At 39.2% G+C, this 16,590-nt stretch overlaps 1 protein-coding gene across 2 annotated transcripts in view; it reads right to left on the bottom strand.

Moving 5' to 3' along the window:
• Positions 1-283: 283 nt before the first annotated feature.
• The window catches only part of CUNH1orf87 (chromosome unknown C1orf87 homolog), a 76,101-nt gene continuing 59,794 nt past the window's right edge, over positions 284-16,590 (bottom strand). For both annotated transcript variants that reach the window (XM_019655485.1, XM_019655484.1), the window contains 4 exons: positions 16,269-16,333; positions 11,223-11,302; positions 7,828-8,035; positions 284-720 (listed from right to left, as the gene is read on the bottom strand). In XM_019655485.1, coding sequence (XP_019511030.1) covers positions 560-720; positions 7,828-8,035; positions 11,223-11,302; positions 16,269-16,333 — 514 coding nt within the window. In that variant the 3' untranslated portion in view covers positions 284-559. The remainder of the gene's footprint in view (positions 721-7,827; positions 8,036-11,222; positions 11,303-16,268; positions 16,334-16,590) is intronic.

Genomic DNA, 16,590 nt, shown 5'->3' with positions numbered 1-16,590 from the left:
AAAATACTGGACTTGTTCAGGAAACCTCACTTAGCATTCTACTTTGACTTAGTATTAAGATAATACATTGCTAATACTTTTATTATTTTCTTACAATGTGGAAATCCTCCCCAGAATAGTGACTAAGAGGAAGGGCTGACCGACTTATCAAAAAAAACGATATATTTAGGTCTATTATGTGACAGGCATTTTGGGGAGCTGACATCTAGTGTGTTTTTTACTGTACAGAATTGCACAGTTTGCAAAAACACAGTTTGATCAGCAATGTAGAAACATATGTAACATTAATAATACGCTTTATTAGAATAGAAGGGGATTTTAAGAAATTGGGTTCTTGCCGCCTCAAAAGAGAAAACCTTGTTTTTCTCGGATCATGTTGAGCTGCCTAGGAGCAAGCATCACAGCCAGAAATCAAGTCCAAGTCCAAAGTGTCTACAATAGCGGCATCAGCCTCAGCTCTGACAGTGCCTCCACCACGACACTCAGGCTGGGGAGAAACACGTGTCTGGGTAAAAAGAGAGATAAAGGAAACATCTGTTCTCACAATATGGGCTTGTTATCATAGCTCCTTTAAGTACTGGAGTGCTGGCTCCAAGAGCATATTTCCTCCCGAACGAAATCTCTTCAAGGCCTGGTCGATTTTCCGAGGGCTCAGGGACAGGTTGTAAATGAGATTGTAGTTGTGAATGAGGCGTTTGGCTCGGTCCTTCTCCAGGACTCCTGTGATTAGGTTGGGTGGGTGGGAAGTTTTTAAAAGAAGATGGAGAGAACAAAAAAAGAGAAAAAAGATGAATGAGCTTGAATGACCTCAGAGTAAATGGGAAATGCTAATATTTTGAAACTTTAAGCTTCTTAAAAATCAAGTGACACCCTAAAAAGATATTTCTAGTCCAGCTATATATCAGATATGTCTGGAGGAATTTGAGGGTGACTTTGGGGAGAGAAGATGGGGGAGCAATAAAATCCATTTTTAGATTCTAAAGCAATTTAAGCTTGTTTTTTGTAGTCATAAAACTTTAAAAGCCAATTTTTGAAACAGGTGGGTTGGTTGCCTGCTAAAAGTAATTTCCAATTGTCCTGGTTTACTTCTGTCTGTGAAGTATCCACACATATTCCTAAACGTGCAGTGTTCAAACAGCACATTTTTGAGTATTTCTGGAAATGTATTTACTGCATGATTCCCTCCTGCTTGTTGTGTAATCACAGGTAAATCATGTAACTTCTTGTGGCTCAGAGTCTGAATCTCTATTAATAAAGATGGTGTTGCTTATCATCACAGGGTGTACTCTGGTACCCACGTGTTACAATGTATTTTTCCACGGGAAGGTTAGGTAGATTTTGATAGTTACGGAGAAGAGTTTAAGTGCAGAACATGGCATCAGCCAAGATAAAAAACTCATTCACAAGCCCCTAATTGTGAACTTATATATGTAAGATACTGTGCTTGGGAATATAGAGGATTCAGAGAATGGTCTGTTACCTCAGGAAACTCCCCCATCCAGTTGGGGCAATAAGATGTGCCCAAAATGAACTAAAATGTAACAATAACAATAATGTTATTGTTATTGACAATAATAAGTATAATGACTGATAATTTTATATATATATATATATATATATATATAATAAAAAATAAAAAATAAATATATAAAAAATGTTTCAGGCATCCCTGTAAGCATTTTACCAATATTAACTTAATCAATCCTCATGACCACCCATTGTACAGAGGGGGAAACTGAGGCATGGAGATGGTAAGTCACTTGCCCAAGGTTGCTCGAGTCCATGCATTAAATCACCCCACTGGATTATAGAATGAGGGGGAAGAAATTGTTTCAAGTCGGGCTCATATTGTTTTCTAAATATGGTCCTTGATTGTAAAGATCTATGCTACAAATGTTGATGAAAAGATTTTAAATATCTGTTATAGGGATGAAAGCTACATCCCTTGCATGTTGCTTTTCTACTCCACTATGCTTATGCAGACCGTAATAATGATTGTAAAATTCTTTCTCCAAGAGTCCAGAGGCTGTCCACTGGTCACTTGTAGAAAGCCACTTCCAGCCCGTAAGAGTTAGGTCTAGTGAATACCTGTCATCTCTGTTCAAGCTACCAAAGTACTCTTTGTATTTGAACATGCAAATTAAGTGAGAATGCTTCCTTCTGAACTCTCCTCTAATGGCTGTTCATGACAGCAGGCTACACACAGGTGGGGAACTAATGTGATTTATTCCATTCACTTCTATTCTGTCCTGTATAGTCCTAACCTATGCCATCCCATCCTATCCCAATTTGTTTGTTGTCTCCTATTTAGGCTTATTGTCTGTCTCTTCTATGAGAATGTTTGTTTTTTTCTCTGCAGAAATCTCTTTGAGTTAGCCAATTGCATCTTTCTAGATTTTTGGGTTAGGTGGCTTTTCTTGGTCTGGCCTGGGTTTGACCCCTCGGGACACCTCCTCATATCCTGCCTCTGGAAATATAAGTCATGGGCTTTGGAATAAGTGACTGGGAAAGTTATTTTAACTTTTTGAGCCTCAGTTTCTTCAACTTTAAAATAGGGATAATTGAATTCTATGAAAATAAAAAAATCGTAATTGCTTAGCAAAATGCCCAAAACTGGTAAGCACTCATTAATGCAGGTATTATTATAGGATAATTATAATAATAATATCATCAACATTATTTAAAATATATAAAAGTTTATTTTAATAAGAAAAAAATGATTGAAATACCAGGGGTGCCAAAAAAATGTATACAAGTGGACACTTTGGTCAATATTACTCAAGCAGTAGTTCGCTGTAATCAGAAGTGTCTGGACACTGATGGTAACCACTTTGAGCACCTCTTGTAGTTGCAGAAGACAAATGTCACTTGTATTCATCTTTTGTTATTGGGATATATTGAGTATTACAATTCTAACACAGATTTCCTTTATTAAAATGTGTATACTTTTTTTTGGCACCCTCTATATAATATAACTTACATTTTAATTAAAAATTAGAAGTAATGTTAAACAACATCTAGGAATCACCACTGGTATGTGTGTGGATGGGTGTGGGGGGGTATTTTCTACTATTTTCTAAGCTTTACCATTAGTAGGGGATTCCTGCTGTCAAACGAAAGTCCATTGACTGAAATTTGTATCTGTCTAATTTAGTGTCATTAGGGGCTGCCCAGGACAGCTGCATAAAATAACCCTCATAATCCATCTTAGTGTTAGAAAGCCTGTCCTCCCACCAGAATCAAAATGAATGACATAATAATAAGAACGAACCTCTTTAACATCCACTTCATTTTACAGTTTACAAAGAATTTTCAAATCTCATTTGATCCTGTCTCATATCTGGGAGGTATGTTTTATTATTATCAGGCCTAGAGAATATAAGTGGCTAGTTTTCAGGACTCAGAAATTGGTGAAGTCTGGACTTGAATCTAGGTCTTTTGGTAAAAACAAAGAAACAAACAAAGCAAAAAGCAAATACCATATGATTTCACTTACATGTGGAAGCTTAAAAACAAAATAAACAAGGCAAGAAAACGAAACAAACTCATAGATACAGAGAACACATTGATGGTTGCCAAATGCGGGGAGGGCATTGTGGGGGAAGGGTGAAAAAGGGGAAGGGATCAAGATGTGCAAATTGCCAGTTATAAAAACAGTCATGGGGGGCCGGCCAAGTGGCGCGTTGGTTAAGAACTGGCTTGGGATACCAGAGGGCCCCGGTTCGGATCCCACATATGAGGGCCAGTGACACTGCCCTCTACAGCTAAGATGCTGAACAGCAGCTCAACCTGGAGCTAGGCTGCCATGAGTCGCCAGCGACGGTGTAGGCTGGGGGAAAAAACACACAAAAAAGCAAACAAACAAACAAACAAAAACAGTCATGGGGCTGTAAAGTACAGCATAGGGAATATAGTCAATAACATTATAATAACTATGTATGGTGTCAGATGGGTTCTAGACTTACTGGGGTGATCACTTTGTAAGTTGTATAAATGTCTAATCACTATGCTGTATACCTAAAACTAATATAATATTGCATGTCAACTGTAATTGAAAATTAACAATTAAGAAACAACAATAGCAACAACAAAAACACCGCATGCTCTTTCTGGTATGTCATGGGAGCTTGGTGTATTGGGAAGTCCAATAGAACTGAGTTAGAATTGTGGCTTACCTTCCCACTGGCTATTATCTTATCACTTTGAGCTTGGCTTTCTCCTCAGTCAGTTAGGACACCAATCCCTTCAGCATGTGGTTGATGTGTGGAGTTGGCGGTGCAGTGTATGTAAAGTCCAGACCCACACAGAGCAAGTCCTTAAGGACTCTCATTGCATTCTGCCTCCTTGAACTCTAAAATACTTTCTATCGAGCCTTTAGTGCACTGGGAAAATTCTCACTCTACCATTCACCCAAACATTTATCTCAACTACGCTTCTTTCTTGAGAAAACATGACCAGTTATTCAGTCATTCCTTATTCCTTCTCCTCAAGGATGTTTTCTTGACAACCCCCATTAGAGAATAAGCACAAAGTAGGTTCCCAGAAATGCTAAGTTGATGATGGATGGTCTGCCTTCATCCTGGATGAAGAAAACCCTGGCCTACATATTTCCTTGCACATAATAAAGCACAGTGATTCATCAGTGGGCAAAGTAGGTATCATCTGCTCAGTGTCTAGAATGGGGCCGTGGTGGTCTGCTAAAGACTGTGGTTAATAAACCAACAAAATGACCTCAGTTAATCCTCTTTCCTCATTAAAGATAGTTATAGATATTCCCAGATCTGGCTGACACATTCTTTGGCTGTTGAACTAATGAATTTCATAGAAACAGAGAAAACAGGCATAAATAGTGAAGAGGCCATGAGAAAGGCATTTCAAGTCTGCTGGAATCTGCCTCCAAAGTCAACAAAACTCCGTTTTTCCTCAGAACAGTTCAGGAGTATGAGAAAGGTCCCAGTCTTTGGGGAGTCTCTTAGCAACTAACTTTATGATCCATCATCCATCATTGCAAATCAGCATTTGTTTCTTTAGAAATGTCTTTTCTTTCTACTCTGTATTTTGTTTCAGTTTTGTTTGTAACTTCATCACTGTTCTCATAGTCCTGGTATGAATACCTAGATTCATGAGTATTTCAATAACCCTTTGATCTCCTTTTTTTACAATATCTTCTCTAAATTATCAATCTCAGCTTTCATTGTATTCTCCTCTGGTTGAAGCTTTGGTGGACACTGAGTAGAGAATAAAGCTCAACGCTAGCCCTCAGGATTCATAATAGGGTCTCAACTTTACTATCCAATCCAGTAGGAACCTCCACTCCTGTCTTGTTCACTGCCTTCCCCTTCATACTCATTTCCACCTTCAAATCTTTGCAGAAGATGATTTCAAACTCGCAATGCCCTACCCAGCTATCCAAAGTCTACCTGTCCTCAAGGCTAACCTCTCCAAGCTCTCTCCTGCATGGAGCCCTCTCTGAGTACCCCAGCTCACATTAGACAATGAGCTTCTTTTCTTCTCTCTTTCCTTTGGACTCTAACTCTTATATATGTCTTTAATTATAATACTTTACTATATGCTGTCTTAAAAGGACATTGGCATTTAACTATTACCAGACTCTCTGTCTTACCCTCTTACCTAAAAGTTCCTTGAGGCCAGAGACCATGTCTCATTCTTTCTCATTTCCCTCCTGGTCCAGCCTCTAATACAGTGCCAGATATCATAACAGATATTTAATAAATGATTTTCTAATTAAGTGAAATAAATTTTCATTTAAAACTTTTATTTGTCCCTCTCTTTGGTATAATTATTAAAAGTCCTTGGGTATTGTAGGGTAGTTATACTTGATATGTTCTAGAATTAATTTGGTGTGGAAATTCAAAACAAAATGAAACAAAAAAGAAAAACACACAGAGAGGATGAAATGACTGGCATTGCTATTGTTATATGATTACTTCTAGAGAGTACTAATGTGAACACTAACTCTTTTTTAAAAAATTAATTATTTCCAGTTTTATTGAGATATAGCAGAGTATAAGTTTAAGGTGGGCAATGTGATGATTTGATACATATATATTGCAAAATGTTTACCACAATAAGGTTAGTTAACAAATCCTTTATTTCACGTAATTACCATTTTGTTGTTGTTGTTATGGTGAGCATATTAAAGTTCTACTCTCACACCAGTTTTCAAGTACACAGTGCAGTATTGTTAATGTGCACCATATTGTACATTAGACCCTCGGGACTTACTCATCTTATAAGTGGAAGTTTGTACCCTTTGACTAAAATCTCCACATTTTCCCCAGCAACCACAATTCTATTCTCTGTTTCTATGAGTTTGATGTTTTCAGACTCCACATATTATACACTAACTCTTCATGAGCCACAATATGTGATTTAAATACAACAGTTTGAGTCCATGTGCTTTTGTGTATGCTCCCTCCTTTCCATTCCCCAAGTCTCTGAGTTCTGAAATTCATCCTCTCTCACTTGAACGTTGCAGTAGTGTCCTTTCTCCGTTTCCGGCTTTCATTTTTGTCTTTTATTCATTCATAGCCATCAAGAATCTTTCTGAAATACAACTTCATCATACCCTGCTTAGAAACTCACAATGCTGCTTGCTGTCTTTGAATTCAGTCCAAATTCCATGTTCTGGCATCTAAGAGCTTACTAGATCTGACCACATCCCATATCTCCACCGTTACCATTTAGTATTATTCTTTTAAAATGTTTAATTATTTTCTTTTTTATTTATTTTTGTTTTTAAATTACAGTTGACATACAATTAATATTCTTCTCAATAGTCCCTATATTCTATCCAAAACAAACTTTTTAACATAACACTTTGTTTGGCCAACTTGCACCTTTGTCAGAAAGAGCCCTCTATTTTACTCCTTTGTATACAAACTGCACTTTATCTTTAATGATCCATTTCAAATTGTGATCCGGTCCCTGATCACCTCACTAAGAAGGAATTCTCCTTTCTCTGAATGCACACTCTAATAGCATTTACCACCTTCCATCTTGGATTTAGTTATTTATGTACATTCATTCATTTATTTGTTGCCTCAAAAAAAGTTAAACAGATTTGTGCAGGGTGCTGGGGATAAAAAAAAAGAATATAGTCTGCTGGTGAGATAGTACTAAGCCTCTTAATAAAAAAAAATACAACATATCAAATATGAAAATGGATATTAAAGAACTCTGAGAGTCCAGATAAAGGTTTGCCTAGATCTGTCTGGGGAAACCAGGGGAGTCTCAGAGGAGTACAGCTTGAGTTCTAACATATAAGATGTTTAGCCAAGTAGACAAAATAGGAGCTAGAAGGGGGTGGGGCAGGTAGAGGACAGGCAGGCAGCTCAGATGGAGGGCATAAAGTTAGAAAAGGCCAGTCACAGGAGAAAGCAAGGCTAGCCTGAAGAAGGAAAGGTATTCATTATGAGTGGGTAAAATATGCTGAAATAACAGTTGAAGGAGAAGAGACTCGTAGGTGGACAGGGACCAGATTTTTTCCTTGCTCAGAAGTTTGGAATTCAGCCTATTAGCAGGCATGCTGCAATATTTCCATTAGGGACAAGATGGGATTATGGGTTAGACTCAGATAGCAGAGTGGTAAAAGGATCAGAGACACAAAGAAACTATAAGTAACCTGGGGAGGGGAAATTCATGTCCGATTTATCTTTGTATTTCCTGATTGTGCTCAGCACAGTGCCAGGCACATGGTTTACATACAAATTGCATTTGTTAAGAAGTGAAAGAAAATGAGGTATCCACTTTTAGACCAGAACACAAAGAGGAGAAGGTACATCGGCTCTAAGCTTCACACTTTACCTGTATTACTCAGATCACACAGGTAGAGGGCGTTTTCTAGCTTCCTGAACCTGTCGATCCATGTCTCACATTCTTCAGGCTTGTTCTTCATCATTGGACTAAGAAAAGGCTGTGAGGCTGGCCTGATTGTCAAAGAGCTCAGGGGGTCTTTGGGGGATGAAGTCTCAGCAGGAAGGTTTTCTGACTGCAGCTCCTCTTCTGGAGTTTTCTACCAAAAAACACAAACATCTCACTGGCAACACATTCACCACCCAGAACTCCTGCAGTCTTTTGGCCAAAGATGAGGCCACACAACTAGTAAGATTTATTGCAAGGTCTGGCTTTGTAAAGCTAGGGGGACGAGTTTCAAATCTTTAGTGCCATACAGCCATGTCTGCCAAGTCTTGTTGGATATAAACTACAATGTTGAGTGCTTTTTGTTTTTTAAGGAGAAGGGTGAAATCATGACTTTATTCAGTTTGCAGTTCTGATTTATACAAAGCAAAGGTTTTTGTAATTAGCTGAGACTTTTCATGATGTTCTGCTCTGCTTTATATTAGAGGGACTCACAGGAGATGCGTTTCAGGAAATGCTTGTAATTTCTTGGTGGGAAAAACTTCTGGATCATGAGTGTGAAGTTCTTGACAAAGAGTGATTGAAATACTCGTGATATTACCTTAGGCTTGTGGGCTCATTATAATAGACCAGAAAGCACCTCTAGCTCTGTCTGTCCTATTCATTTAACAAAGGAAGCTGAGGCCCAGTGAATGAAACTGACTGACTAAGATCATACAGTAAATGGCAGACACAAAACTAGAATGAGGGTATAGAGGTTATGTCTAGCTCACCTTGGTATCCTAATGCCATGTCCAGTACAAAATAGAGATGTTTTTAGAATAAATAGACAAACAGGTCCCAGCAGTGCTGTATAAAACATTCTGTCACTGCCCATGTAGAGAGAGTGGGCATCTATTATTTGATCTGACCAACCCCGCTTTTCAGCAAGGGTTGCTCCTCTGATCCACATGGTTGTAGAGACAACTGCTGTGTGTCTAAGTATTTAGTACAAGACAGGGTGTCTAATGTAAAATGGGCCGATAATCACATTGACCAGTGATTTGGGAAGTATTTGTGAGAGATAAAGACAGAGAGATAGACAAATGGGGATCTACTCTAGCAGGTGTTCTACTCTGTACTGGAAACAAGAAAAAGCTGGTCTGCTGAGAAAGATATAGATAGATGATAGATAGATAGGAGAGATATGAAGCTGAAAGCAGAGAGGAGAGAAAAGATACAGGAAGTTATGATGATGTTCAAGTACCTGATTTTAGATCACTGTTACATTTCTATCCTTAGGAAGCATAATATGCTATTCTAGCCTTCCAATAAATTAAGTTGGTAGAGTTGGTTCTGTTAATTGTAATCCAAATCGTCTTAATGCATTCACCATAGATTTATGCCTCTAACTTTTGCATACCATCTTGCTTCCACCAACTTTCAATACCTGAGTTTCTCCAATTTTGTACTTTTGTCTCAAACTTCTCACATAAAAGCTATGAAAATCCCTTCACTCTAAAGAATAGTAATTGCAATAAGAAGGTACATTTTTGAGTTCACTAATAAACATGGATTACAGCAACCAGTAAATTTTAAGAGATTAATATAAAAGCATGCTACGTTGATAAAATCAATTTTGGGAAAAGCTGAAAATTTCATAAAGGAAATAGAGTAGTAAGTCTTATCAGAGAACTTTGGACCACATTAGAAATCTGATGAAAGCTTTAGGTAATCTGCACAGGTAAATGCATACATTTGCATACAGTTTGGTGGATGATTTGGGTGAGTTCAAAGAGATCCTTGAATATGAGAAACTGACTTTAAATAATTTTATATTTCTTCAGATAGTTCAACACTTTTTTTACCTTTTAAAGACAGGGAAAGGGGAAATTTGTACAGACCTGAATTAGGCTCAACTCATTCGCGTGCTCACTCACTCACTCACTCACTCACTCACACAACTTGTAGTGTTTTGGTCCCACTGTGTCCGAATGAAGTCCAGGTTCCTTGCTTGGTGCCTAAGATCATTCAAGTTTTCATCCTTGCTTATCTTCTTTCAATCCTACTTATATATCTTTTTCTCCAGCCACATAAAATGAGAAAAAAATGAGCTGTTTTAGGCCTTATATAGTCTGTTTGCTCTGTTGTAAAAGCCCTTTTTTTGCCACCAATGCCTTGATTGGGTGGGCTCCTACTCATCCTTCAAGACCCCAATCATATTTCACTTCATGTGGGAAGCCTTTCCTGACAGCCCCAGGCTGGGTGAGGGGTGGTTGTTCATTGCCCTTTTATCCATCACAGCACTTACTACAGGATATTGTAGTTGTCTGTTAGAGTACCTCTCTCCTCTTCCAGGTTTGGAGACTGGGCCTGTGAGATAGTAATGTGTGTATCTTCAAGGTCTGGATAGGTCTGGCACATAGTTGGTTCTCAAGACATGTTTATTGAGTGAATAAGTGAGTAAATGAATGATTTTCTGTGGGGCAATAAGAAAGTTACTTTACCAAACCTCTGCTTCAATTTTCTAAAAAGTGGGACAATGAATGCTGTTTATACAGGAATGTGAGAAGAATCAATTATTGCAGAGATGCAGTGAAATCCTCAAACAAGAGGCAAAATAAAAGAGCAAAGTATATTTTTTATAATCTTATTCACAACACACTTAACACTCAAGGAGAAAAGCATTTGCTGTTGTTTCTTGCATGGCAAGTGGCTTGCCAAAATGGATACTATTTTCTAAAATATTTCAAAGTGTGAAGTGTATGAAGAGGCCTCCCGTCATTTTAAGATGAATTATGTTCTAATCCAGGCATTTAAAAAACAACAACAGAAAAACTCAGGCTGGTTTTCAATTCTGTCTGCATCTTCTCCTGGCTAAGTGCTGGGAATATTAAAACAGATTTTAACTGCTTGCCAGATTTTTTTTTTAAATCAAAGAGATTATTATATTTAAAAATGTGATATTTGGTGAAAAATTCACCCTCAGTTTCTGGAAGCTGCATTTATGATGTTAAAATAGGTCTCCTAACCACATTTTGATGGCAGCTGGTAAATTGTTCACAGGCTTTGGAAGGACACCTGTACACATGCTACAAGTTTAATGTCTTGGGGCCGATGGCAAGACCATCACCAAGTGGAGATGAGAGGTCTCAGCGTGCATACCAGCTAGGACAGGAACCAACTCCCACCCTAGGAGTTCTGCTGCCTCCCTTCTCTGATGGAGGAAAGTCTCAAAGTCCAAGAAGGTCTGACATCAAGGCACTGGGTGGACATCAAAGAGGGCCCCATCCAGCATCAGAGAATGGAAGGCGAAGCATCGATAAAGCCTTTCCCCAAGCTCTAGATACCCAGGTGCCTACCATATGTTCAGTTAAGCCTTGAGACATCTCAGGAACTTCAGGCTGCAATGGAGTGGCAGAGGTTTCCTTTACTTTCCTTCCTGGACAAGAAAGAAAAAAATGGAAGGGTTTAGTTTGGTCTCTTCATTTTCACATACACACACACACACACACACACACCCAGGCAGAGAAGATGTGGAGGCTCTGCTGCATGGCTGGTACCATATTAGGTCGTGGGGATCTACTGCTGGGTAAGAACGTGCTGATTCCTGCCCTGGTGGAGCTCATAAAGGGGAGGCAGGTGCTATATAATTGCCGAAGTCATCACTTAATTACAAATTACCACAAACACAAGAAAGGAAAATGTGAAAATAAACTTATTTGGGGGTATGTGTGGGAGTGATGGAGGATCAGAGAAGGCTTCTTGGATGAAGTGACCCTTAAACTGGGGACCTGAAGGATGAATAGGAGTTTCTAGGTGAAGGTGATGGCGGGGGTGCACATGGAGCAGAGAGCTCCAGATGAGCAGAGATACCAGCCTGTAGAACCGCCCTGAATCAGGAGGGCTGGGGAGTGGGAAGGGGCCTCTTCCGGCGGTCCTGCCTCTTCACAGAGAAGCAGGCACTTCTGCCCCTCTCTTTACACAGGTGTGTGCTTGAAGGGTCAGGGGAAACCTTTGTCTTCTCCTTTCCTTGCTCCTTTCAATAGTCAGAGGTCCTGTGTGGGAAGAGGTTTGAACAGCGTCCCTAACCTTGGGATTCTACTGTCCAAGTATGACTTGCTCAGTCGGCTGCCTTCATGGACAGGAGAAATATCCTTAGGATGCAGGAAAAAGGCATCGAGACCCTCTGCTGGAGTCCTCTAGCGCTTATTGTGGGTATCCCTCATTCATCACTCAGCACTTTTCATCAGACTGGATGACATATTCATTTATTTCACAAACCTGTGTGACGACCACACAGCACAGATTTCTGGGTGTTTCAGCTTCAATAGTTAGTGCCTAATTCAAATATGCCATTAAACATACATACTGCTTTTGAGTTGGGTCTCACTTTTTTCAGTAAAAATGGTTCAATCAATACATTGTAAACAAAAGGGCAGCTGTGTAACCTAGTGGTGGTGAGTAGAGGCTCTGAAGCCAGAGGCCTTGGGTTTGAGTCCTGGCCCATTTCTCTATGAGCTGCATGACCTTGGACAAGTTACTTGCGCTCTCTGTGTCTCAGTTTCCACTTCTGTGAAATGAGAATAATACAACCTATAGGTTGTTGTGAGCATTAAATGGACTAGAAAATGTAAAGCAAATACCTGGAGCATAGCAATTGTTCAATAAATGTTAACTAATAGAGTTATCTAAATAAGGATGTTTCTATAAATAAATTCACCTATCAGATTAAAAAAAATCACCTATCAGACTTTTAATGCTGCACCTATGAATTATTATGAATCTTCTTCCTCAGCTTCTTGATGGAGAAAACAATGTGATTTCATTATGTTTTCTGAAACCCCACCACCCAACATTAGAATAAGTACTCAATGCATGCTTGTTGACTAAATGGATAACCATGTGCTCCAATATGGAGTCTGGAAAATAAAATCACTGACTATATAGTTCTGTTTCTCCAATTCCATTCCTTTTCAGGCCCTAGGAGAGAAGGAATTTTCTTGGTATTTCTTTACTCTCCCATGCCTAACTCATGCTACATAAAGTAAAACTTAATAGACACTTAATGAGGATCACGATGACAGCAAGTTAGGGCAGCCCCTTCTAGGCAGCTCTAATTTAATCTGCTGAAAATTTAAGTTGTCATGGGAACCCATCATCACCTAGTAGCATTGACCCCTGCTTATTTTACCCAGTATGTGAAAGAAAAGCTTTCTGTTACCTGCAAGTGAAAAAAACGTTCAAATTACTCTGAATCATAGAGTTGGAGAGTTAAAGGGAGTCTAGAAATGGTATATAGCATAGGGCAGGAAGACGACTTTTGGTGTTAGATCTGAATGCTAATCCCGATTCTTCCCTTTACAGATGCAAGCTTTCTGATCCTAATTCTGTCAGCTTGTGAAAAGGGGATGATACCAGCAATTTGCAGTGATGTGGAGATTTTAAACCATTACCTACACAAAATACTTAACACAGGGAAGATACTCTATACCAATACTTTTTTGTGTGTTGTTATTATTTAATGACCTTAAGCAACTATAGTTTCCCCAGAGAAGAGGACTTCACATTAATTACGAAGTGCCAGGCATTTTTTCTGGACACTGATCACATGCATGACCCCCTTTAGAATCAGATCTAGAACCTAGACTTTGTCCCAGTCCAGTCTCTCTCTGCTGTCTGCACTTCTAAAAGATCCATTAGGAAAAAATACACGCTAGTCTTCCAGGTCTCTTAAGCTTCCCTGTCTCCCTCCTAATACCTATAAGCATATAAAAAGGTAATGATTTGCACATGTAAAGACTATTTGAGAAACCCCAAGGCAGAGCTATTTTTTTACTAACACAGCAGGAAGGATAAATAATAACCATCTGTCTAGTCTGCCAGTAGAGGATTTGTACGGGAGAAAAAAGCCAAGCTGGCTTCTCAAGATTTCCAGGTGTTGGAAGGGCCAGGTTTTACAGGGCTTCCAGTGGATTCTGATAGCTACACAGCCGGTGCTTCTATCCCCATTTCCCTCCTTCCCTCACTAATGACTTGAAGTCAGTGGTCTTCAGTGTTGGCTGCTAATGTGCTCCCACCTGGGAAGCTTTAAAAATTACCAATGCCTAGGTGTCACACCAGGCCAATTAAATCAGAATCTCTAGGGGTAAGAACCCAGCTCAGGATGTCTAAAGAATTCCCTAGGTAATTCTAACATGAAGTCAGGATAGATAACAACTGATTTAAGTAATGGCTTCTGGCCTCATTGGACCTACTGACTGAAGCTTTTGTGAGAATGAAACTAATAATATATTAACTATCTATACATGCCAGACATTTCCCACATGTTTTCTTATTTAATCTAAAGAATAGCCCTGTGACATAGAAACTGTCTCCATTTGACAGATAAGGAAACTGAGGCAATGAAAGTTTCAGTTACCTGCTTATGACAACAGAGGTAGGGTTAGGTCTGGGATTCTAACTCATTCGTTCATCACACAATCATTTGTTAAGTGCTTACTATATGCTAGGCACTACAATGAACAAGATAGAATCTTCTCATGGAGTGTGAATTCCATTGGGGAGGGCAAAACAAATAGATACATAAAATAATGTCAAGTAACTAAACACAGCTAAAGCCAATTATGGGCATAGAAAGTCATGGCAGTTGCTATTTTAGATAGGGAATTCGCCCAAGTCCTCTCTGAAGTGACATTTAGCTATAGTTTAATACAAATCTTAAAAAATTAAAAATTAACTAATTCAAAAACATCAATCAATCCATCAATTGAGCCATGAGTGGAGAAACAGGAGAAAGCCATGCAAATGTTTGGGGAAAGAGCAATCCAGGAAACAGCAAGGTGAAATATTTTGAGGGAGGAATGTTTGGTGCATTCAACCAATAGCTGAGAAGACAGCCCAGCTGAGCCAGGATGAAAAGTGAAGAGAAGTAGGTTAAGTATTCACAGAAATAAAGGGCCTCCTGGGCCATGCCTGTGACGAGCTGATTTTTTTTCCCCCCAGCATTCATTCCTTCTCTGGGACGACTCCCTTTATTACCCCCTTATAGTGATAGCAATTATATTTTGCTTTGTGCAGACCACACCTCCCCCAGCCCAGTGCTGTGGTTTGGTAAAACGACCCCCCAGCTCCAGCACCAAGCGTGGTCTCAATTAGTTGAAGGCTAGGTGGACCCTAAATCCACTGAAGAGTCTTTATATGAAAAAGGAGAGGTGATATTAGAAACAGAGACACAAAAGAGACACTGTGGGAGGAAGACCATGTGAAGATAGAGGCAGGGTTTGGAGTTAATGCAGACACAGCCAAGGACTGCCTGGGGCCACCCAAAGCTGGAAGAGGCAGGGGAGGACCCTTGTTTAGAGCCTTCAGAAGGAACATGACACTGCTGACATGATTGATTTCAGACTTCTATTACAGAACTGAGAGAGAATAAATTCCTGTTATTTTAAGCCACCCAGTTTGTGGTCATATGTTACAGCAGCCCTAAGGAAATTAATATACTCACCATCCTCCTTGTGCTCTTTCAGCCTTCCAATACTTGTATAACCAATCCCGCAATTCCCTGTTGTAAATTTCCTCTGTTTGACATACCTAGTGCAGTTTCAATTTTTCTGCACGATACAAACTGATATACTGCCCCCTCAAACTCTCAGTACCTTGTATTTTGATCCAAAGAGTTATCAGTAAATGGTTGGTGGATGTAGCAAACAGAGAAATTGTAACAGCAGATTAGTATCAATGCATATTTTTTCACCTGCATATTTAAAACTTGCTAATTGTTCAATATTTTGCCCAACTCATCCTTATAATTTCACTTAATATGTCTTGGAAATCTTCCTGTATCAGGCCAGCCGTGTTATTTTTATAGCTGCATAGATTTGCCAGTTGGATGTACTGTAGTTTAATTAAATGGTCCCTGAAGGAGCTTTTTATTTTTTTTCCATTTTTAAAACATTAAAAAATGCAAAAATGCTGCAATAAATATGTGTGTGTGTGTGTGTGTGTGTGTGTGTGTGTGTGTGCATCTTGGAGAATTTTTTTGTGAGATATGAGTAGGCTAATTACCTAGCTGTGGGATTCTTAGATCTAAGAGACTATGTGACGAAGTTCTAATAAATAGCACCAACTTCTGTAAGTGCGCTGCATTCACCATAAAGGGTTATCACTAAAGAATCCTTCATGATGTAATAAAATTGGGAGAGTTATGCCTTTTATTATCTAGCTGGCCTAAAAGAATCACCATTAAGGTGATTCTCACTCTCATTTTTTCTTCACTGGTGAGCCATTTACATTTCTGGGGAGAATAAGATCAAACCTAACAAGCAAACAACTGGAGCTAAGCAGCAGAACCAATGAATGCCCTGGAAAATGGGAGGTCCCTTGAGGAACAATATTGCTGAACTCACCTGTAGGCAAATCAGATGACAAATCAGAGGACGCTCTGCTCAACAACTCAACAAAGTTCTGCCATCTGTGCAAGAAAAGGAGACATAATATTGATGGTCAATATTACTGCTATGGAAGAATGTCCAGTAAAGCTTGAAGTTTATATTGATAGTTTCTTGTTTGTTTGTTTGTTTGTTTGTTTTTTAAAGATTTTTATTGGGGAATTGGGGGGATGGGAACAGCGGTGGGGAATTGGGGGAAGGGGAACAGACAAGTTGCTGTTGTTTTGTTCTTCAGTCTAGTTGTGGAGGACGCTGCTTCACTGGCCCAAGTTGGCACCAT

This window comes from Hipposideros armiger, unplaced genomic scaffold (assembly GCF_001890085.2).
Source record: "Hipposideros armiger isolate ML-2016 unplaced genomic scaffold, ASM189008v1 scaffold_240, whole genome shotgun sequence".
NCBI classification, from domain to species: Eukaryota; Metazoa; Chordata; class Mammalia; order Chiroptera; family Hipposideridae; genus Hipposideros; species Hipposideros armiger.
Note: the sequence above shows the minus strand (reverse complement) of the source record. Positions and strands in the feature narration are given on the sequence as shown.